The sequence below is a fragment of the Caloenas nicobarica genome, chromosome 7 (assembly GCF_036013445.1).
Source record: "Caloenas nicobarica isolate bCalNic1 chromosome 7, bCalNic1.hap1, whole genome shotgun sequence".
NCBI lineage: Eukaryota > Metazoa > Chordata > Aves > Columbiformes > Columbidae > Caloenas > Caloenas nicobarica.
The window spans coordinates 12,036,746-12,061,985 of NC_088251.1; the positions used below are offsets into that span (position 1 = coordinate 12,036,746).

At 40.9% G+C, this 25,240-nt stretch overlaps 1 protein-coding gene across 1 annotated transcript in view; it reads left to right on the plus strand.

The window, feature by feature from the left end:
- Nucleotides 1-25,240, plus strand: part of SORCS1 (sortilin related VPS10 domain containing receptor 1) — a 288,127-nt gene that overhangs the window by 258,888 nt on the left and 3,999 nt on the right. Inside the window, exons 20-24 of the mRNA XM_065638462.1 lie at nt 4,419-4,552; nt 6,485-6,608; nt 7,619-7,731; nt 10,820-10,951; nt 20,954-21,053. Coding sequence (XP_065494534.1) covers nt 4,419-4,552; nt 6,485-6,608; nt 7,619-7,731; nt 10,820-10,951; nt 20,954-21,053 — 603 coding nt within the window. The remainder of the gene's footprint in view (nt 1-4,418; nt 4,553-6,484; nt 6,609-7,618; nt 7,732-10,819; nt 10,952-20,953; nt 21,054-25,240) is intronic.

Below are 25,240 nucleotides of genomic sequence, written 5' to 3' on the forward strand. Positions count from 1 at the left end.
ACTTCCAGAAAAACAAAGACATCTGGATCTTTAATCACTTTTAAAAGCCTTGACTTTTACTTTATATATCTGGTTTGCTCTCTAATGAAATACAACCACATCTGGGATGTAAACCTGTGCATTTCAGTCTTTTCGTTGTCATAGGAACTAAAATCTTGGTGTTAAAGTGTATTACAAGAAAAAGTATTATCTTCGCATTGCTCTTCTGCTGTTCTTTTTAACCTTTTTATACTTCAGCTGTCTCTGATTTACAACTGAAATGTTTCTCAAGTCCTTGCATAAAACCAGCAATGTATTCTTTCGTATTTTTTGTAGTGCATGGTTATGGACCCAAAGGGTCAACCTATTGTTGAAATTTTGTAACACCCCTAATGGATTTTGGTTTAGACCATCATTTTTTTCATACAGTAGGGTTTTTTTGTCAATTGTTTATGTTTTCAACCACCTGCCTGTATGCCAGATGTACTGAGAAAAATGAAATTCCAAAACTTAAAGTTATGCTTACAGAAATTCCACTTACACTCTGCCAAATTAACTCTATTTATTATATAGGTAATTTAGTACATTCCATATACTTTAAGTCCAGTTTTGGAGCTACCTCATACACCTGCCTCTTCAGGGGAAGAGAGCAGCTTTTTAATGGTGCACCTTCGTATCGACAGATGGGAGCAGTGGGAGGTATAGCCATGGGAGACAGGAGGTTTATGAGGGAGCACTAGAGAAGCAGGAGCAAATATCTCCCTGAATGCCTCCCTTCTAAAAGACCTTCAGTTCACCATCATAGTGTACCTTTTATGATTCCCTAGCCTGATAGATCCCTGTCTGTGGCAAACATTTATGTCACATAATCCTTCAGCACATCACGTGTTTGAAAGACTCGTAATACCTTGCAAAAATAACTGTATTCATAAATTAGCTTATTGTGAAGCTCGGGATTTTTATTTGGGGGCTTAGCCTGTATCACTTTTGTGCTGAGGAACTGGTGAATCAAGCTGAATTCTGAGCTTTCAGATAGCTACTGATTTTTATTTTTAGTAATTCAAATATCATCCTAGGTAGGGTAGAGAAAAAGACCTCTGGTCAGAATAGGCATTTATACGCTTTTGTGTAATATCTTCAGTTCTGGACTCATATTTGAGTTTGTGTCTCTGCGTGTGCTTGCATAATTATCATGGGAGCTGCTGAGGGCTCTGAATGCCTAAATCCCCATCCCACTGCTGCTGGTTATAAAAGTCAGCTCAACAGGAGTCGTTTTGGTTTTTTTTACTCTTTGTAAAGGTCATTGGAAACAATTGGAGAAGTGGTTGATATTTTGCAGGAGGTTCTGACAGCCTCGTGCAAGCAGGGTTTGTAATTGTTTGCTGTTTGACAAGAGACGATTCCATGGGGACCACTGCAAACCCTCAGCCTATCTGTAAAGTAATGAGGTCATGTAAAGCAACAACTGCTTTCTTGTGCAACAATCACAAAGTGAAAGGAGAAGACAGGTGTCCAGCCTTTGCTCTCACTCATAATGGTGCTCTACTTTATAGCTGTTTTAATCAATTTTCTTGAGAAATTGAAGGCTTAAGAACTGTTTTGGTTGTTTAAGCGGTACAGGAAATAAACAATGGTCAGATACGTTCCTGTGACTTAGCAGCCGATAGTGTATGTTTCCGTGTTGCACGTAGGTAATCCCAGCATAGGATTTAAGTCCTGTGTAATCATTGTAGCCAGGCCCAGATTATATGTGCTTAAACCCTTGGAGAAGTGACAGCTCTAAGGGATATGTCTCACCTTTCTCTACATGACAAGGACTAAGGACTTCAAAAGAGGTTGCGGACTGAGCATGGTGCCACTCAGAGTAGCAATAGATTTGCTGAGGACAGAGGTGTACAGTAAATCCAGTCCCCTCCAGAGCCTAACACCCAGATCCACGGAAGCTTCTAAATCCTGTTTAAATGCTTGCATTGCCACTCAGCGCTCTGCTGACCATTCTGCTGGGGGTGTATGAGCTTGGCCTTTGTGGAGTTTTGTAAGAATACCTGTCCTTACAACAGATGCACACACTGCATTGCAAAGATCCACAGAAACGCCGTGTGCAGCCTGAACACTCAGGGAGTTTTAGGAAGGGCTACTAACTGTAGCCCCTTGTTACTGGGTTAACACATAAGTGTCTGCAGCCAGATCTGGGCCTTTCAGCACCTTTCCCTACCTGTGGCCAACAGCCTTGCTGAGGGGAAAACTGCAGGCACTGACCCACGGTGCTTGTGATCTCAAAGATCAGAGTGAACTCTCCATTCCGTGCCCTCCTCATCCTCCTGCAGCCATGGGGCCAGTGCAGGGTAGCAGTGCCTTTGCTGCAGTTGGTCCAGGGATCCAGAAATGCAGGTTATTGTGAGGCAGGAGCATTTGGGGTGGATGGACTGTAAATTATATATAAACTGCTTCTCCAGCCAAAAGGCTGTCTCTGAACTGTCCTCACAGGTCAGAATTTTCCTCTGGAAAGTTAGTTATGCATTTGCCCGAATGCCTTCAGAATAACATCACCTGCTCAAGTGAACCTTTTGAGAAGCTTCTGCATTTCTATTGTCTGGCACTTGTGCACAGTTTTTTCCTGGGGCAGGTGAAGGTCTGTAGTCTCCATGGCCCTGCATGAAGCTCAGAAATTAATTCTCTTCAGACTTACCTGGGAGAAAGCAGTTGTCTACCAAGTAAAGGGCCTATGCAGAGTGAGCTATCCCCATCTGCTGGCCAGAGAATAGTTCAGCATTTCACCCACTTTGACCCATCAGCTATTTGGACAGAAATACTGAGGTAGAATTGGCTTGCTTGAGCTATTCTTTCTTGTTCTTTCCTGGCCACCATATGGTGGAGGTCTGAGGAGATACTGGACACCCTCTGCAGTGCAGGGTCATTTGAGATGTATTCAGAGCAACTGTGCAGTTATGTTGGAGGGTATTAGACTTTATCTGGGCTCCACTGTCTCTGCTGTCACCGCATCCAGTGTTAGGAAATTTATTCCTTTAGAGGGCTGTGCTGACATTGGACATTTGGCAAACATCCCAAAGGATACCAGACCTGCTAAAAATTTAGCCTGAGAAGGAGCCATTTTTCAGGTCTCAGGGTCTTGCTGAGAGCAGGCATGGAAATGTGCCTGAGCAGGGGAATGCCATTAAAATCATAAGGGTGAAATTCTGGCTTCTCAAGAATTTTCAAGAAGTGTGTTTACTCCTGATTATAAAAGGAAAAATGAGCCCTGGTTAGTCTGATCATGGATAACTCTTAATTGGGCTGCATCAAGTTAAGCAGCAGCTGTGTCTACAACCCAGTGAAAGCTGCAGTTCAGTAATAAGCCAGGGATGCTGGTCCTTGTTTATGCTGGCATTGTTTATACAGTCTGATTTGGGAGAAGTTTTGCTCATGTGTCTCTCTCTGCATATGAGTGCTGTATAGAGTACAGGGTGCTTGCTCCAAAATGTGTGATGTTCCTTCAGGCTGAAAAGCACGGTCTAAGTGGTAATACAGGCATGGCTTATGTCTCAAAAAATCCTTTGCTGAAATACACAAGATCCTTTAGCAATGTATCTCAGCTCCATCTGGACAATGCAATCCCAGGCTGTGGTCTCTGCTTCTCATCACTGGGGAGCTTGCAGATGTAGAAGATGTAGATGTGGCCTTAATTTGTTTAAGAAACCTATGTCCCCATGTCACCTGGGGTTTCTTCATTTTTCTTTCTCTGTCACTCTCAGGACAATTGTTTTCTTCTCTAAGTGAACAGTCGGAACACATTTTAAAAAATAATCTATAGGACAAGATGTAACAACAAAGGCCCGTCTGTCTCCAGAAGATGGGAAATGTGTAACCCTGGGCATAATGTCACTTGTCGAATGAATTATGTTCTGTTTATACTGAAGAAATAAAAGAGTTTATTGAAGAAAAGAAGGGAGTATAAGGTAACATTAAAATGAAGGCACTCAGTGAATAGCTGCCTTCAGACAGAATTTCAGTGGATATAAAATAGATACACCGCTGCTGAAGTTCTCCAAATCATAGCAGTTTGCATTAGGGATGCTTCATGTCCACTGAAGCCATTTGTCCTGCGCATTATTATGTCTTTGCAGTAAAGACAGTATTGACGTAGCAGGGTTCTGCCCATATTGTTTAAGTTGTATATAACGTCCCTGTGTATATGACGTTCATTCAGTGAAGAGTCCAAGTTTTTCATCCCCAGGTACAGGGGTAGCTGCTGTTCTAGGAGGAACAGATTTAAGCTTGTCTCTCTAGAAATGGCACCAAGCTGAAACATTAACTGTCATGCCCCACAGTGATTTGGAAGACCTCTCCCCTAAACCAACGGGTATCCCCTCACCTCCCTTCTCCCCCAGGCTGACGTTTCAGAGGGAAGGAACGCTCACCTGCTGCTTGTGTCTCTGCAGGCCCCTTGGAACATGTTCACTTATCTCTGCCATTTGTCACCACAAAGAACAAGGAGGTCAATGCCACAACAGTGCTGTGGCCAAGCCAAGTGGGAACACTTACTTACGTCTGGTGGTTTGGGAACAACACGGAGGTTTGTATTGCCTATGGATTGAGATCAAAATAGTACCAGAGGGCCTCTCTGACTGAGCAGGGAGGGGCAAACGGATCTGGGAATGCTTCTAAATAGTCACACACGCAAGAAAATTATAAATCAGAGACTGAGAGACTAAGGGTTCTTTGATGTACCAACACTGAAATGTAAGAACCGCTTTTTCTTTCTTGCTGTGACTTAGTTGTAGTGTTTATTGCCATTTCACATAAGTTGCCAATAGCTTTCTTGTTGTCTTTACATCCAAGGTAGATGTCATGAACCAAAATCCAGAAGAGTTTCTAGCATGTTTCCCGCACCACCACCCCCCCCCTCCAATAACAAAACACAACAACAAAAAAAGCCTGGGTTCGGGGGTGTGGTTCAGGAAACTAAATTTTCAAACCGAAGCTGGTTTTATATCTGGAACTGACTTTATATAGCCCTAGAGTTTAAACCTCGTTTCTCTGGTCACTAACAAGGGTAGAGATTGCCATCAGTTCTGTGCCTCCCCCTAAATGATAAGCCCAGTCCTGAGCCCCCACACTCCATGCTAAAGCACATGTGCGAGAAGACTTTATTATCATGTGCTACCGGTGAATAAAACATATCCCTGCCTCTGAGCTCTGCTCAGTTATGAGAACAGCATGCACCACATTCTGTCACCTCTGTGCTTGCAGTGTGGGTAAATCTGCACAGGCATTATAAATGTTATTTTATATATCTTTGTGGATGAAGTACCCAGAGAACCTAATTAGTCTCTGAGGGGAGAGATTCTTGTGGATGTTGTAGAGCCAAGAGGGACCTTGAACCACACATGGTTATCTTCTGTAGAATGCAGGTCATCAGAGATATTCACCAGTACTTTCTGCTTAATTTAACTCTTTGTGATTAAGGCAGAACCTGACTACTTGTTGTTTTGCATTAATAATTTCTCTCAGATGTTGGAGAATTCACTGCTGCTCTTTCTTACCCTCTCCCCAACTCTTTCCCCAGAGCTAATTATCCTGAGCATTAAACACATGCGCTGTGTTTGTAGTCTGTATTTATCTAGCTACAGTCTCAAGCTGTTGGATCTTGTTGTGCCTTTGTGTGTAGATTAAAGAACCCTCTCTACTATCAGAAGTCATCTCCCCCTGTAGGTACTCACAGGCTGTGATTGTCACCTTTTAACCTTCTCTCTGATCTGCTAAGCTCATAAGTGATCAGAGTTGGTCTACCTCTGTTCTCATTGAAGTGAGAGTTTTACTACAGACTACAATAGCAACAGAGTTTTACTTCATATTGGGTGCTTTGAAGATCTCACCCAGAGTTCATTAATAAGCGAAAACAGAAGTTAGGGCAGAGACTGCTGAAAGGAGGCACAACTCATTGATGAACTGTTTTTGTACAGTGAAACAGGATGAGGGGATCTGTGTCCTCCCTAAACACCATCGCTTTCCAAAAGCGATGTCTCCATGGCTAAGAATAACATGGGAGAAATCTTAATTTGCCTCCTGGTTCTGCTACAACCTCTTTGAGTGACCATGAATCACTGACAGCTAGATATGGGAAAAGCATGGGACACCTGAGCAGTGAGTCTTGCGGGTCATCATATTATGATTTGGGCCTCTCTGGAGACTGCAGCAAAGATGGACACTATAACATGGGTTCCAGAATATGCTGCATGCTAAGTGGGAAGTAAATATTGAGGTCTTAAAACTTAGCTCCTTTGGAAATTATAGTACCTTACTTTGAGCTTCCAGAGGACATAATTATCTGGATCCCTGGGCCCTCTCCAGAAAATAGTCTTCCATGTGCTCAGGACCCTTTCTGTGTCTTAAGTTTCCAAGCTGGAACTGACTCCCCAAACCATGCCAACAGGCTAGATAGCCGAACTTGTTTTTACTTATCAGATAAATTAACTTAATTTCTCATTTTCTGATATATTTGCAGCCACTGATCACATTGGAAGGGAGCATCACATTCACATTTTCTGTGGAAGGGATGAACACCATCACCGTTCAGGTCTCAGCAGGAAACACCATCCTTCAGGACACAAAGACTATTGCTGTGTATGGTGAGCCCTCCCCGCTTCATTTTGCATAGGATTCTCCATAGTCAAGAGCTGCAGAGCCAGGTTACCTGGCAGCAACATGAGGTCTTTATTCCAGGATGCTTGGACTGAGATTGTAAGATCAGTTTTAGTATTATCTGTTCAGCATAACATCTCTGAAGGCAATTGACTGACATTCATCCAGACTGAGGTGATTGCAGAAAGTTGATCTCCTTCCCAGAGCTCTCTGCGTCTGCTCTATGACTATTTGGCCATCCGACATGATTGTGAAAATGTTAGGTCATTTTGTGAGCTAGTTTTCCCCCTTTTTGGCCAGCAGAGGCCTCTTAACTCTTGCAAAAGCTGTTTAGCTTGAAAGATAAGTCAATGCTGTGTGCTGCAGTTCTGTACAGAAATCTGTACGGATTTGTTATTGTACTTGGGCCTTAGAGGCAGTTAGGGCACACAAATATTATATCATATAGTGTAGGTGTAGTCTAAGAACCACTGGGAATCCCAAATTTAGCTGTTTATACTAAGCACATGGTCTTAGTGATCGGTGTGGGCACCTCTGTTAACAGCAATAGAGATTAAGAAGTGCATTTCCAAGGCTAGTCCTCTCCCCACCTTTATCCCTGTCCCCTTCCAGTTAAGATTTTAAGTGTTTGTGGCACGTCTATGAGAGTGCAACCCCAGCTGCTTTCATAGGGCTTGCCGGCTTCAGAAGTAAAGATGAAGGTAACATTTCAGTTACATTCCCGACACAGCTCTCTTTCCAGTGCTCTTCATCCATTAAAGTAGGGACCCATCAGCCTTTTTGGTTCTGTGACACTTGAGCAGTGAATCTCTCAGATTCCCCAGATCTCTCGGTGAACCTCTCAGACACGCTGCTGGATTCTCTGACGGTCTGTGCATCACCTGCAGATTAATTAAGCAAAACATGAGCTGCAGCAGGTTTCAGTAGGTTCTGCCTACTCATGCAGCATTAAGGCATTTCACAGTCTTTACTCACCACCGTGTCATTGTATCTGCAGAGCAATTTCAGTCCCTGCGCTTATCATTCTCTCCAAACCTCGATGACTACAATCCAGATATCCCCGAGTGGAGAAGGGACATCAGTAGAGTAGTCAAGAGAGCGCTGGTGGAGGTAAGTGATGTGTATAACCTGCATTACAATGGTTCTAATTTCTGCTTTGTGCCTACATTAGGACTGGATCAGCTCTTCTTGCAAGGTGTCTCTCTGTTTCTATCAACTATAAAAGGCAGTTAGACTGATGTTGGAGGCCAGATTCCCACATTTTAGACAGATGATATTATCCCATTCTATGGCAGTCTGGTGCTCAGAGTAAGCCTTCCATTTATTCTTTTTAATGACAGTGGATTATGTGGAATATTTCTGAGAAAAGGGCATGTAGAAAGCAAATCGCTTATACCTGCCTCTAGCTGTACAAATGTCTTTACTGATGCATAGCAATTCTTACTTCTTTCACTGATATACAGCAGTGGAAAGCAGTGCTATTCTAATGGAATTACAAATATGCTGTAGGAAATTTAGGAGTCCAAAAAGAAAATAATTTTTGTTACATAGAAGAGGACCACAGTAAGTGCTTTATGTCTTTCACACAGCATGAGGATCATGGGTCAGGATTGGATGCTATTTATCCCATCAACACTATGGAGAATCTCTGGAGTTCCTTTTTTAAATGTAGAACCGAGTGTCATAAAAATGTTCTTGTGTGGCTGAAGATTTGGATTTCAAACTGAGAGGCTAAGAAAAGTTAGAGACAGCTGGGGTTTCTCAGCTCAGCAGAAAAATAGTGAAACTGTTTGAAACAGGGTTTCTGCTTTTTTTTTAAAATAAATTTACTCAGATTTTTGAAATTATGCAAGGCTTGTAGCTGTTTTTAGCAGGTTTATATGTTCATTTGTGGCATTATCTGTACAAAAAGACTGGAAAGACACTGCAATAATCAGTTGCACACAAACCTGTCTGGGTTGTTTCTGAGATTCTTTCCTCAAATTTCCTCAAAACACAGGAGAAGAGGAGGGAGGAAAGAAAAAAAAAATTCCTGGAGCTTGTTCTTCTGACTTATTTATGTCAGTATCAAGTATTCAAGGATCCATTTATCTTCAGGATGAATTTTCAGAATATAAACAACTCAATAAAACAAAATCAAGCCATAAAAAAGGATTATAAAACTACAGTACCAAGGCTACATTCAAAAGCAGAGCAGCGAAAACACAAAGAGTCTTTTTGTTGAGTAAAAAAAATATAAAAAATTGATAGCTAATTATCCCTCTTTACATAGCTAAATGATTCACCTTAAACAAGCCTTTGTGAGAAGTTCCTGTAAAAATTAAACATAAAACCAATAGATTTCTACAGCAATTAAGTAAACTTGTAAAAAAATGAGTTGAATAACTAAATAATTCAATAGGAAATTATAACTGTGCTATAGAATTTTTATGAACTTTTATTAAAGTATTACATTCTTATTACAGAGTACCATAGACTTGGATAAAAATTCTGCATAAGAAATTATATCTCTCTACTAAAATCTGATCTTCTCTCTATGTAGGGATAATTTCAGATTATCACAAAATATCCTACTTGTATTATGATCATAATTATTTGCTCAGATCATTGATTTTCTGAGTCCTGTCTCCTGCTTTTGATGAAGAAGACAAGAATAAACTGAGTAGATCAGCCAAAAGCTTCCAGATAAAAAAAGTCATTCCCAGCCTCAGAAAATGAAGACTTTCCATTAACTGGTAATACTGTGTCCTTTTCTTGATATCTTAAAACCAACTGTTAGGCAAGCACAAATAATGCGAGCTCTGGCTTCACAGAATACTTGGAAAGAATATGGAACATTTATGTTGTTGTAGGTGGGGGGTTTTTTTCCTAAATCCACACTAAAAAAACCAACAGCAACAAACCCATGTGCTTGTCCTTGGCATATAGTGGAGAAGGGTTCCCTCTCCGCAGCTCCTCAGGGTGTTCCTTGGGCTGCCAGCAGCCACGTGTGGGACAGCCACAAAATTAGCCCAGACAATAGTGATGTGTAATCAGTTCCACTGACTCCTCATCCTCTCTCCATCATTTCCTTCAATGAGCAGCACTCTGAGTCTTTGCTCCTGAACTACTAGGGAGAAGAATTCATGAGGTTTAGGTCCCATTAATGTCTTGAGAGAGTTGCAAGTCCTGACTGCAGGGGAAGCCCTGTGCTGCTTCCAGCTGCTGTGGTCTACTTTTATATCTGAGGGCACTTTTTTTCCTTTAAAAAGTGACCTACTAAATTCAGCACTTGGAAACTTGAGATTTAAGTGCATTTGCTGGATAATCCACAACACAAAGAGGCAATGGAGGAAGATTCCGCAAACTATGTTTCTCCTCCTTTTTGTTCACAAAACTTCCTGGAGGCCAAACTAGTTCCTTTTCTGGAGAAGAACTCTGCAATCTGATTGTGTTATGTCCTGGTAACAGCAGCTGAAACCCATGACCAGAGATGACCATGGTCACGATGCCTGTGGGGTACTTTTTTCTGAGTTTTGGCTAATCTATATTGAAGGCAGATCTGGGTTTAGACTGGTTGCTTAAGATTTTCAGCCAGCAAGACCGGAAAAAAAAATATTGCAGATTAATACAATCTTTAAAGCCTAAAGCAAAAAGGAATGTCCCTCATTAACTTGTGGAATTGACCTGGGACGTGAATTATAAGAATTTGTTTGGCTTTTGGGATTCAAACTCGGTTCATCATCATCTCTCTCCCAGAGTGTCCACAAGGCTTTTAAGATGTTTTGGCTAATCGCACCTCTAGAGTGCGATTCTGCCCACATATCTCGTCCTTTAACATGCGGCTTCTTACCATTGACTAAATGAAGAACCTCAGGGACTAACTTGGGATAGTCAGATAACTTTAAAATAGCACAGTTTAGACAAAGCAAATAGTACCATATGCAACTGTTATTCAGGAGCTTCTTTTAGCATGTCTGATTATCACTGTTGCCATAGGATCCTGCATATTTTACTGGATAACAAGGTAAAATAGTGTAGATCAGGAAATGATTAATCCCTGACTTTTTACCTGCAGTGGGCTTTAACAAGATTCTCCCTTTTGTACCAGATATACCCTAAATCATTTGTGTAAGTACTGTGATGCCTTAGCAAAGAAGCTGTCAGCATTCAATGCTATCCCTACTGGTTATTTGTCCATTAATTGTCTATGTATCAGGCAACAGGTATTTCAAGCAAGCATATTCTGGTCTCAGTGCTCCCTGGACTGCCCACGTCTGCCGAACTCTTCATTTTACCATATCAAGATGCCACCGGAGAAAATAAAAGAACAGCAGCGGACCTAGAGCAGGTATTGTGTCTGTTACTTGGAGAAGTGTATGTTTATGCATTTGTGTGTGTGTATATATATATATGGGATTTCCAAGACAGGTTAGAACAAATACTTATTGTGGTACAAATGCATCTGATTCACTGGGGTCTAAATGACAACCGTGGTACATATTTGTTGTTTTTTGGTTGGTTGAGTTTTGTTTGTTTGTTTGTTTTTCTCCCAAACACTGAAAACAGGCTTTGGAGCTGTATTTGGGAGTGGAGACTCCCATTTGGGTTCCCTCAGTAATGTTAAATTGGCATAAATTTGTATGATGTCATGTCTCTCCCTTAAAAGTTCTGTTCTACTTCATGGAAGTAGTAAGAAAGCAGGAAGGATTTAGGGGATGATTCCCACTAGCATGAACTGGAGTAGCCTCATAAGGCAAAGTTTATGAGGCTGTCAAGAGTTTAGGAAGCACTGGAGAACAGAGCTGGATGTTAGACGTGGGCGGAGCAGAACTTTATTACTTCAAGGCACAGGAATGGGCTTGGATTATCTCCCCACCTTCTTCATGATGTATCAGCCTCAGTGGTATGGGGAAATCCTCAGCATTACTGGACACCAGCTACTCCATTGGATGGCACAAGGGCTTTGGCATTTCTCTTTGGATTTGTCCCTCAATTTATGAATAAGTGAAGTCTTCCCATAAGTGCATGTATTAACAGTATCTTCCCCTTCTTGTACTCTTGTTTTCTAATAGCCTTTTCATTTGCCTGACCTGTAATTGGTTGTTGCAATTGCCTCCTGTGGTGGTCTAAAGCCTTGTTAACTTAGCTGTGGCCTTCAAACCACTAGTCACCCATATTCTTAAGCTTTCCCTTTTTCAACATCCGTAGCTATCGTCTTTTTTTTGACAAATGATTTTCCTCTGAATTTTTTGCCACACATGTAATAAACAAAAAATATGGAGATTTACTGCTCTGCAAAACCTCTCCTTTTCTTCTTCATCCCCCTTCTCCTTTCCTCTGTGAAGAATTGGCAAGGAAGCCCATCCATAAACTTGAAATTTACATCTGACCCAGCTCCCCTCCTGCACTCAGCAGCTCAGTAATTTGTCAATTACTCCCTCTCTTTGTCCCTTTCTTTTTTTTCCCCTGTAAAAATGGAGTCTCTATGGCTTTGGAGGAAGGAAGCCCTGACAGTGCTCTCATGACCCTTTTTATGGACAAGAAGAAATGCCATTTTCAGTGATACTCCAGTAGCTCTATGGCATCCTGCAGGGTCCAAGTGGTAACCTTTGAGGAGGGAGAAACTATTCACCGTTTGCAGCCAGCTGTTTCTTGTGGAGAAGTATCTCCCCTGCTCCCATCAGAATGATCAGAATGTTTTTCTTACTAATCTGCGGGTACTGCATTCCCCTTCCTTGTTACTCCAGTAGAAAATACAACATTGGTTTTGGTGTGAACTGCCTGAGGAGGGCCCCAAAAGTTGTCTGTTCCCTCAGCTCTGAAGCATATCCTGATACTGTTCATGTTTTGTCATCCCTTTGGCCTGTGATCCTTCACTATCCCTTTCCCAAAGTGTTTCAGAGCCCATCCAACAGCTTCTCTCTGTGCCCAAAGTCACTGGGATGAGTGCTGGGAGCAGATGTTTTTGCTGATGACAGCTTAAGTTGCTGCTTAGGTACTTTGTGATATATAGTGTTCTTTTCTGGTTGGAACAGAATTCTGGTTTGTGTTCTTGAGCAAGCAACAAGCTGTTCAAAGGCACGTACGTGAGTTTGTGTGTTTGCAGGTGCACACCCAAAGGAGTTAGTTATGGATTATTTTTTTCAAATTTGGAAGAGAAACTTAAAAGTATACGGGAACAAAATGGAAATAGTTTTCACAAACACTGCAATGGAATCAGGTTTCTTAAGGAAGCAACTGTATAGGTTCCATTTTTTTATTTCATGGTATCATATCACATGTGGAAGCTATTCTCCAAACCTGAGACTCGTGGCGAGCCTGTCCAGAAGCACAGCAACAAATAGTTTCTGTCCCTTGCCATCAGAATGGATCAGATGCAGAGGAGTTACGGAAAACAATGTTTCTATTCTGCAAAAGGTCTTGTTTCAGCACCTGAGGGAAAACCCAATCCATTCTCCAAATCAAAAGCTGGTGAAACTGAGTGAAACACCACAGAAGGGCACAAAACCCACCATGCACACTGTAGGGACAGATTTACCAGGAGAATGTACTGTGCTTATAGCCCCCTCCTTTTCTTCCCCTCCTATTAGAGCCTCCTAAATTCAGCATGTATACTTGCTGTCGTATGGTGTGGATGTGATGACACAGACCTGGACCCACCATACTCCCATGCCAGGTACTAGAACAGAGGAAGGGACACTTTGTTGTCCTGATGTTCTGCTCATCCAACCTGGGTTTGAAAGGGAGAAGCCATGTAAATCATGTGGGTGGTGCATGCTAACTTTTGTTAGCTAGAACACGCAAGGCTAAGGACAGCTGATGGAATGGAAGGGAAAAGTGACAGAAACAGTAGCTGAAGAAGGAATTCGAACTACATCTCCCCACATGAAACTCCTGAAGTTGCTGTGGGCCATGTCTGTCACAGAGCACCTGTGAGGATTTTGGACAACTTGCTTAACCAGCCAAGCTGTATTTCATCACCTGAACTAGAACATTATTCTGCCATGGGTAACAGTGAAGGGTATATGTGGTTTCATGGACTTTCACATTTACCAGTAAATCTGATATGTATCTGACGACCATGAGGGGGCTGCTTTCTTGCTGTTTTCCCTTGAGTCAGATTAAGCTGGTCTATTTTTATCTGGTTCATACTAATTTGGCTTTTTAAGCATACCTTTGGGTCTCTCTGTCCAGCCAGTCTGTGATCTCTAGGTACATAATTCCCATGGGCTTCAGAGGCAGCTGGATGTCCACTGTCCCTTGCAAATCTAGGTCTTAGTCTCCCATTTGTCCAAGTCTATAGTACTGCTCTATGTCACTCATATTTTATGACTCTAAACACAGTAAGCCATTAATTGTTGGGTAAATAATAGTGAGACTGTGGATGTTGTCCTAGGCCTTGTATCACAATTGACAAATATACATTTCCGTGTAGTTTTCCATTAGGGTGGTGCATTTGTGTCTCATGCTCTTGTTGAGGCTGTGGGTAGATGGTAGACGTCATTTTCTCCTTGAGCTGATGTACCACTCTCATTCAAGTGCCCCAAATTATTTTTTTTTGTGTACACACAGTACCAATTATTGTCATGTCTGTTTGCAGATTGCATTTAGAAATGTGAACTCTGCATTCCTGATATTTCCCATGGGAGACTGAAGTACCTTTTAAAAAAAACCTACTTTGGACAGCTAAAAAAATATGCTACATATGAAACTGGGGACATTTTCTCAATGTGAAGCATGGGACAATTCCATCTCACACATAAACAGAATTTCTGAGGAACTCAGATTGCTTGATCCACTCCATTTTCTGTAGTCAGTGTAAACTTATTCTTCATAGCTTCATAAAAATCAAAAGGCCTTTTCATCCTGCAGAATCCCAAAATATTTTGCATATTCTTGTGTTTATGACCAGAGTATTGTGACTTTGCTTTTTTTTTCTTTTTATTGGGTTACTTGGTTCCTTCATTTCACAGTAGCTGAGGACAGACTGCTAACCTGCTTAAAAATGTAGAAATAGTTGGCAGATGTAAAATGCTGCTGTTTGATTTGCATGTTATCACTACAACACCACTAAATTGTCCCAAACCTTGCAAATATAGCCACCCAGAACTGCCATTGGCCACTTGGGCTGGCATGCAGTTGTTACACCATTTTTATGGACAGGCTTGGTGAATGTGATGATCACAGAATTCAGATCTGCCACTTCAAAATCCCTGAATTCTTTCTCTTCAGTGAAGGGCAAACCTCTAATTAGTCGCATTTCAAGTAATTTTTGAGTAATTTTTAGCACTAAAACAGTTCAAAATGAATGTGTGCTAAGAAAATATTCTACTTACAATTCAGCAGAGGGCAGTGATACAAATACACAGACACAATTATTCAGTTCATTTCAGTGTACAGTTTTACTCTATAGGAAGATTCTGAAGGGTTTTTTTTTATTTATGCATTTCACAAATTATCTTCTCTCCACAACTTTTACTAGTGGAAGCTTTTTGTCAAATACAGTGAATGTGTCTCCTGTCAGTCAAATGAAATGTAAGCACAAGAATTCTAAAGTGATGTTTTCATGTGTTTCTCTTTCGTTCTCCATTTGCATGCTTTTACCTGGCCTATTCAAAATAACTGTGAAAGCAGAATGCAAAATAGATGTAGGAGCAACTAGTTAATGACATTTGAGGCCATCAATCTTTTCTCTGAAAAGAGCTATCCGCAATGTAACAAGCATTACAGAGTCTTTGGCAAATGGCAATACCAGCTGCTTGGTGGCCAACTGTGCTCAACATGTTGCAGCTGTGGCCATTATCTGTATTCTGCCAAAGAGATGGGAAATGACATGGATGACTGAATATCAAATGGACAGTGATGAACTGAGGAGATGAAATACCTTGGGTGAATTTAACGCTACAGAGAATGGCCTGTATGTGTATATATCTCAGGATTCTTTCCTAAGATTTAGTTTTACTTCTGCTTTATTGTAGCTGCTGGAGCTTCTGTCTTTTTTTATACTTTTTTTTTTCACTCGCAGTCCTAAGCTTTAGTGTTTTAGCATATTTACTTTTGTTACTTTTGTTTCCTCTGATGTAATTCAGATGTGTCTATCACAAAAATATTTTAGCAACAAGATCATGACAGCGAACACCTTCAAATCTTACAGAAAATGCTGGCAATCAGTCCTGAAAATCAAATTCCAGGAAGAGAAGTAAATCATCTAGTGTTACTAGGAGAGATTTTTGTAACATCTGTGCCTTTGTATGCAGACCAAATCTTCCACTGGGTGCTTAGGGAAGGCTGGGCCGGTATTTAAGAAGTAAAGGCAGGTGGGGAGATAATGGAATCATATGAATAAGACCATATACTGAGGGCTTTTTTTCCTTAGCCAGCTTAGATCAGCTGTTTGAGTGCTGTAGAAGAGGCTGTCTATATATCTTGTTGTAATACCTCTGCGACTGTTGGCCCTCTCGCCTTCTCATCTTTTGCTCAGTGTACAGAGCAGCCCTTGATTATCAAGACTCCTTCTGGTCAACTTTGTTCATCTAAAGTGTATCCTGACATTTATGTCCAGGTTCTCTCTGGGTTCATATCTGCTGGTCAGTTGCTGTCCCAGAGTAACCTCAGGAATGTCCTCTGCCTTGTGCTCTCACAGGATCTCTGGATACTAACAGCAGCTTGGATTTAGCATCTTTCATTAAAAGATCTCAAGAAATGAACCCGCTGGACACTGTAAGTCAGTGATTATGTTCTATTCAGTGCTAAGGCAAGCAAGCTTTAGAGGCCTCATGTGAAGTAATCAAGGTTATGCAGGGCGAGTGGCACAGTTTAGAGTAATCTACGTTTGCCCTGACTCCTGATTCACTTTTGTAACGCGGGTTCAAGTTGCTTCCTACCAATCAATGTGCATAATACTTTCCTTAGTTGTTTATTGATTTACTCAATGAATTGAATAGAAGCGTAGCACTCATTAGTTGAGATCCTTACATAGTATCTACAAAATTATCTAGATTCTTAGCTAGTACATACTGGCACAGTTGAATCACATTCAATTAGTCTAAACCAATTTACACCAGAGGTTTCAAAATTCAATAAAAGTATGTGAAAATGCTGTTCTGAGTAATAATTCTGTTTCTTGGTGCACATGGTTCTTTCACAGTCCTAATTCTGACAAAATGCTAAGAGAAGCCAAATTAATTTTTGTTTTGTTCCATTTTTAAATTGGAATATCTTTTTTTTTCCTTCACAAATTGTCTGCTATTATTATTCATTATGTGTCCTTTGATGAAAAATGATACATGAGGAATGGTTGCTATTACTGAATTATTTTTGCACATCATGCTTAATTCTGCAAATGAAGCAGATAAAGTCAATGAGGCTCAGTTAAGGACCAAAACTAATTCTGAAAGCTAATTATTTTCACAAGGGAGACTCTTGAAGACTATAAATTAGGAGGTTGCTATTCTAAGAAGTTTTGTCTTGAGCTGAGTTAGATGCATCTCCAGGAATGAGAGAGGAACAGAGACAGGCCTCAGGCCAACCTATTCCCCAGCTGAAGGTCTAGCTCTTCAATTGGAGTTGCACAGCTAGTTTTGAAACGGGCCAAAGTACTATGATGTTTCCTTATCTGCTTTTTAAACAAAAATGCATCTATGGTACCACTTTGAATGCAGTAATAAAGGGAGGCACAAGACCCAAAATGTTTCCCATTGAAACCTTTTCACTACCTTGGTGACTGAGTTCAGCCTTTGTGTGGAGATTTATTTCAAAGACACTTTATTAATGTTGTAAACAAACTATGAGAGTCAGAACCATTCTTGGGTTAAATTCTGATAACCTGTAATCCACCGAGGTAGAAATAGACTTGGCAGAATAAGAATGGCAGATGAGCCACTTCTCCAATCTCAAAGTGAGTGTCCTGAGTGATCTGGGGTTCACAGATCCCCTTGGAACCATGTGAGGACCAGAAACATCATCAGGTCCAATTTTGGAGAGCAGTGTCCTATCCGAAAGTGAATTTGGCACTTTAGCTCTATGTAACCTCGTCGTTGACCTCAATACTGATGTTTGTAAACCATTGTGTATGGTTTCTATTTCAGATAATTTTTAAAAGTACAGAATGTGTTTTTTCTCCCTCTTTCTGTACTGCCTACACGCCTGTTTCAAGGAGAATCTGACTTTCCATGTAAAGAAAAATGAAAATATTGTACCAAGCAAGCAAACATTTTAAAACCATGTCTGAAAGCATCCGTTCTTCCCTCAGAAGTGTGTGTCAGGAATCTCTAGAGCTGCCTGAGGAAGGCAGATGACTGATTCTCACAAGAACTTCTGGTGCTTTTGAAAGTCTCAGGCTGTTACTCATTTTTTGACTTGTTCTGATGTCATAGAGACACAGGCAAAAAAGCTGCATCCAAAAAGCCACTGAGAGAGCATATAATTAATTGAGTGGAGGAAAGATGCTGTATACTCTGAGCAGCGTGAACAGGTGCTGCCTGTTTTGACACTTCGCATATAGACCTGGAACAGTGATGGTTTTTTCAAGCTTATGCTGAGATATTGATGGTTTCAGGCAGAAATCATTTTATTCTGAGTTGCATTTGTGCAGGATGTAGCACAATGAGGACCTCATTCATGACCAGGTAACAATGCAACACAGTAATAATAAACTTCAGTTGCGACTGTTTCTTTCTGCCTTTCTTCCTTTTTTTTTACTACATCACTCTTGCTGCCTCTCGCCTTCTTATTATGATTTTTCATCACCTTGCCAGACAAGAATATTGGTTGAGCTTTCTCTTGCATACTTGGCTTTCCTGCTGGGAGGCTGCCACGGCACCTCTTGGCTGTGATGTCCCTGTCGGTGCTGATGTTTTGCCCTCTTCACTCTGTGCCACAGGAGTCCTCAGGCAGGCCAGGTGAGAACTCAGTGTTCCTTCATCTGACTGGTGCCCAGCAAAGTCTCTGGTCCTTTCTCATGCTGACTTTCTCAAGATTCTCCTGTTCTTCCGTTTCTTGCCCAAATCCTTGATGAAACCACTCTCCAGTACTAGATAGCAACATTTTCTAGCCGCGTTCTCATACATCACATTAAGCCTCTTTTTATATAGAAGACATCATGTATGGTTTTTACCTCTACTGTTTTCCTGACCATTTCGTGCAGCTCTCACGATGTGTTGAAGAGGAATCACACAATGTGGTTGGTGATTTTCTTCAGTTCTCTGTCTTGTGGTTTTGTTCATAGGCTCAGCTGCTCCAGCAGCATCAGAATCGCAGACCACGAAGGAAGATAATTCCTGCAAGGATATGGAGGATAGTTGTTAGGTCATATTTGGGCCTGGAAATGGCCAGAATGATATTTTTCCTGTTATTTCCATGAGCCATTAATGTACCTGGTTTACAGCATATCAGCCTGCATCTGTTGCCCCAGTTTTAGAGATGAAGCACTCTTTATAGTTGCCAGTTGCCAGTTGGTTATTAATATGCTCATATTCTTAAAGAGGAATATAATTTGCTTCCCAGGCTTTCTTCATGTACAGCACATCTTTGTGTCACCATCCCTGCTGCTCTGATCTCAGCAGATGGCTCTTTGTAAGCAGGTGGTATTTTTTTTCTTGCTATTGGAAGAAATATATTTACTGCTCATTCTGGCACCAATGAAAAAATTGTAAACTTTAAAGAGATATGTTAAAAATATAAATAAAATGCCTGTAAGAGTTATTGCCAAATTGGTATTGGACCAAAGGCACCTATTCAAGTGATCAGCAGCCAGAAATGAAGTGTACAAGCCAAAAGTATTGAAAGAATCATTAAGAATGTTAAAAGAATAAAAGAGGCAGATAAATCTCATACTATGATGAATGATAGCCGAGGAACATCTAATCATATCTGAGTAGCATTTATTGAAATAACTCAACCAGACAAAAATGAAGAACATGAAAAAGATGCTGTAAAAATTATTGGAATGTTCTTTTTTCTGACAATTTTTCATTAATCTTCAGGAAGGAATAAGGATTTATTTAAAACAAATTAAATTAAGTGGTGAGCACTAGAATATGGTTCCTCTTGATCTTGCTATGACTATAAAAACACAATGTTCTCAGCAACTGCATATTAAGGGTTATGGGGTTGTTTTTTGTGGTTTTCCAACCCTTTCTCCCTAATAAACCAACACACAGAACAGTGGCTGTGTTCAACTGGAAAATTACTCAGTGCTGTCAGAAACTGTGAAATCCATGAAATATCAGCAAATTAACAAAGTCACACAAGGAACTATCAACACCATATCTATAGGCTTCCATTCCTTGATTAATCTATCTGTATTTTTTGCTTTTAATGGCAACATGCCTGGAACTTCTTGGATATAATTAAGAGTGATATGGAGAAAGTGGGTCTGTGCATATTGTGACGAACTGACTTAAAAAAGTGAATGTTTACCAACAGATTGGACCAAACCTTGACTTCTTCACTTAAAAATACAGATTTCATAAGGTCTTATCTCAGCAAATGCTCATCTTTTCTATTATGTCCTTTAAGAAGGAATAATATGCATAATTTCTTCTAGAGATCTATTGTCATCAGAGTTACAGCAAGATAATATAGTGATCTAAAAGCTCTGTGGAATGTCTCCCCCATTAAAGGGAGAATACAAGAGCATATTCTCTCTGTCTGTAGCCCATAAGAATAGATGGAACATGCATTTCATTTAAGCTGCACTCTGTAGTCAGTAAATACTTTCAGATTCAAGCTGGTTCTGGTACATACTTAAGGATCATTGAGCAGCTGGCTTGAAACTCAGAGCTGGATGAAATGAAATTTGGGTTTAGGACTTGAAATTTCAGTGCAAGCTGGGATAAGGACTTAAAACTATTCATTTTGATTCAGGTATATTGCATGCTATGAATATGCTCTAAGATCATAGAGCTGGCCACTCAACAAATGAAAAGTTATTTGTTATGAGCAAATTAGTGTTAACAATTGAAATGCTTCTCTTTGCTTGAATAGTACATGGAGTTCAGTGATGTGCCATTGCTGGCTGGTCCTGCAGACACACACACATGTGGGTGTAACATTCCTTTGGGGCTCAATTCCCTTTTGCCGCTGGTCTGCTCCTACAGGGGTGTGACAGGGCAACTTGTTGCTATCAGTCATTGCTAACTGTACACAAACCACTCTGGACATGGTACTGGCAGATGTGTTCAGCTTTCACAAACTCCCTCTTTGTAAGGTGATGGGAAATCGTGCTCAGAAACCTGGTGCCTCTGTAAAACCTTTGCTTTGCGTGCAGATCCATTTCCTACCTAGCTATTGGCAATCTAAACCAATGATAAAGAAACAAAGGTATTTCTTATTTTACCCTTTTCTCCAGATTTCAGAAACGCTGATCCAGAAGCTGAACCAAAACCTGGTCCATTTTGAGTTGAAGCCAGGGGTTCAAATCCTTGTCCATGCTGCTCATTTAACATCAGGTCAGTATTCTCTTTCTGTGTACACACTCTCTGGTGCAAGCAATATATTCCTTAATGGTAGTAGTGTGCTATCAGCTGTACTTTAAACATTTGTCATTTTTATGTTACAATGATAACTCAGAGTATGTGCAGACATTAAAATGCCCGCTCCACCTGTCCTTTCTTTATCATGACAAAGATGTGGTGGCTTTTGCATTTGCACCTAATCCTTTTGTTTTCTTACGCACAAGAATTTGTTGTTGTTGTTGGAAATGCGGTAGAAATGTGTACTTCTTGACTGTCTCTGAAATATTCAATAGCTAAGTAGCACCATGGCATATTCAGCCTGGATCACACAGTGCAAAGGTTACCAGCTAGCTTTGGATGTGTTCAGATATTCTAGAAGCAGCAAACATTCAAAGCTACTAAGCACAGGTCAGAAAGTTGTTCAGCAGTCTGAAAGACTAGAATCAATTTACATATGCACACACATGAGCTTAGGCAGTTTGGACTTTAACTAATCCTATCTCAAAAAGAGCCATCTCCAAAGTCCTGATATTTAATTACATGTGTCTCTGTCTGTTCTGTATGCTAAACCTTCATTTCACAGCACAGGCCTTATTTAACTACTACAAGAAATGGGACAAACAATGCTGTGCTCAGGATTATTAGGAATTCATTTTCTCCAGGAGCTGCTGATAATTCTCATCAGTTGGTATCAGCTTCTTTTGCTAACTTGTAAACTAAAAGCCTCAGTTCACTTTTACCAGCAAATGCTTTGCAAAAAGCTTTTAATGCTATGAACAGGTCTGCCCAAGCTGTTGTCAGTCCACATGCTGTCTTGTCCGTAAAGGGAAGGAAAAAGAGACTGTTAAGAAAGCATGTGATGCGACTGCATTTAAATCCCCCCAGAAGAAAGCTTTGGTGTTTACAATATTTCATTTTTCTTAAGCAGAGCTTGATAATATCTGTCCTGGGAATATTGCTGCATGTTTCTGCTTTCCATTTGCTGTTGAACAGATGATCAGATACTTATTTTGAGACCTGTTAGAACCAAAAGCATAAAAAAGCAGAGATGCAGCACAGCTGAGTAATCTTTAAAGAAAAAAAAAGTGCACAACAGCTTGAGACGTCAGTTTGATTTTCTCTCCTGTAGATTGTGGAAAAAAAAAAGTAATAGACCTATGATTCAGAAAAATTGCATTACTTTACATTTAAGATTTAAATTCATATACATTTTACATAATAGTTGTTATCAAAGAAGCAAACCTTGGCCTGAATTTTCAGTGATGACCAGTGATGCTATATGTACTTCCAGAAAATGCTCAGTGCCCATCTCTTAAAAGAAACGTATCTAAAAGCATCTTAATATGACCTTCAAATTTAGAGTTACCTGCAATTCCTTGCCATATTTGTAATTTGTTTCTGGACATTTATTCTGCCAATGCACATGGCTATTTTCCATTTTGATCAATGTTCATTAAGTCAAGATCAAATCCCAAATGAACATTTAGACATGACTACTCTGGCCCTGAATATCCTCTAGGCCGTTTCTAAAAAATTACAGTTAGAAAGAATCACATCAGATATTCCTGGGTAAGGCTCGTCTTTACCTCTTGCTACCAAAGGGACATTCCTGACTTTGTGTAGTGGAAACAGATGACACTTAAAACTGCATCTCCAGTCCTGCCTTTAGTACAAGATGAATCTGGGTGCAAGTTTTGTGCTGTATGTAGGAGCCTCCTGCAACTTCTTGGAGAGGAATTCTGGGCATGTCGGCATGAGGGAGTGCAGAGTCCCCAGCTGCTCCATCCACGCTCAGAGCTGGCAAAAGCTGCATAGCTCCAGTCCCAAAGCCAGATAGTTAGTAGAGGTACCATAGCACTGTTTAGGGATACTAAACCTTGCCTGTTGCCCTGAATGAACCAAAAGATGGGGGTCTACCAGGATGGTGTACTGCAATGCTAGATAATGGCATGGCCTCCGAGGATATGCTGGCCTGTTTCTTGCTAGCTCAGGCTGAAGCAGACGGATGGCTCAGGCTGAGCAGCTGGGATATGCTGTTTAAACACATGATCTTTGTGCTCAGCGAAAATGCACATTTTTGGTTTTATTTACACACACACCAAGAATGAGTACGTTTTGTCCGTAATAGATGCAAACACTTGTTTGTCTTGCAAGGTAGGCTTTTTGTACTTCTGTTCAAAGCTGCTGGTGAGAGGCGAGTGATTGCTGTAACTGACTTCACAGTGTTCTACAGGAACACTACAGGATTTTGTCTCTCGCAGAAATATGATTCAGTAAGAATGCAAAATGAGTCTGGACTGCCAAATTAGATATTAAAAAACCCAGAGAGTAGCCACTGTGAGGTCTTTCATGGAATGTGGCTTCTTATCAAGCTGCAGAGGTCATGACTCAATTCCCTGTCTAAATATTACAAAAGGCCTGATTTCATGACATCAAAACTCGAGAAGAGTTTAGAATTTCACAAAATTCCAAAAGAGAGATTTACTTCACTGCTGAAAACTGTTGTTTTGGTTGTCAAGGAGGAAGAATTGTCCTTTTTAAATCCCGGCTTTTATTAAAAAGAAAAATAAAATAAAGCGGGGAATCCTGGAACACAAACCAGCACTGGAAGCAGTCCCTAGAAAACACACTCCGGGGGGATGCATGTGGTCCAGAGGTGCTGCTCTGGTCTGTGGTATCCCTTCTGTCCCAGACTTTTCGCTGTGTTGGATTTCTGTATTGGATTCCTGGCAGCTATTGGCTCTAGTTGACTGAAACACAAGTCTCAGCATGTGTTTGCTTAAGTGCACGTATGTATACCTATGCCTACATTTATGTTCCCGTGCCTCAGTGCACATGTATGTTCCTCCCTGTGTGTGTGCCTCATCATGCACAGCAGAAACTTCTGCAGCAGAGGTGCTGCAAGAAACAGAAGCCCAGGTATCTAAACTAGCTTGGTGTGGATTTTGAAGCAGAACCTGTAGAAATAAGCCTCTGTGTGTGCGCGTCTCATGTGCGTGTTGTATGTGAGCATGTGCGTTCCCTGGAGCACAGAAGAATGACAGACATTAGGCTCAGAATATTTAACACCTCCATCTTCTTTGTTCAGGCCACACTGGAGAAAGGATTAATTTATAGCAATTATGGACAACAGATTGCAATTCATTCATCGTGTTCATTCCTTCTTCTCGTGAAAAACAAAACCAAAACCAAAACAGTGTCCCCAACCCAACAGACAGCCTCAGCTCCAAGGCAGAGTACAATATGCCAATATTCCTCACAAAGCAGTTAAATAGCTGTTCATTACCAGACTCTCAGCACAGCATTATAACAAGAACACTGAGTGATGCTGAACCTGAATTGGCTGGAGAGCCACTTCATCATCCTGCAGAACTGCAGAGACCCACAAAATAGAGACGCAGAGGACACAAAATGGAGATGTATGAGGAATTCATAATAATGGATCATTTCACCCTGGTGCCTCACCTTTCTGAGGACAGCCTGCTTGATATGGGAATGCAAAGTTTTTTTTCACTTCTTCTGGTAAACTTTGGCTTTATCAGGCTGGGTGTGAGAGCTGAAAGTGTCTATGCGTATGATATATGTGTCTGAGTAAGTACTTACTAGCGTTTGTAAGTTTTCTTGTGTCTGCTGGCTCTGGTTTAGGATGAGTGTGTTCAGTGCATGTGAAGAGGGACAAGAGACAGAGAACATGTATGACCGTGGTTCAAGTTACAGCCATTGCTTTACAGAGGAGGGCACTACCTACACCTTGTTCTGCGTGTAACACCAGGCAGAGACAGTCAGCAAGGATGTATCTGCTGCGTGTGATAGCTCTCTGTAATGGCACACCTACAGCTGCATGTCTGTCTATAGTATGTTTTATTAATGTCTGCATGAACCACCGAGACTTCTGGTTTTATGTGTGTCCCTTTGTGGATGCTAGGTGTCTTTGTGTGTGTATGAGAGAGGGAAACTGTCTCTATTTAATACAATTTGCTGTGTATTTCTGGGAAAGCCACACTTCTGGCTGTTTTGTGTAGCCTTATTTTGCAAGGGGCTATGAAAAGGCGGTGAGCAAAGCTTGTAGGAGAAGCACAGAGAGACTTTTTGGTTTGTTAGGTTTTGTTCGTTTGTTTTTCTTAAACCTATGTACTCTCTTGCATGGAAGACTTGTGGAGAGAGAGCAGGGCACCCGAGGA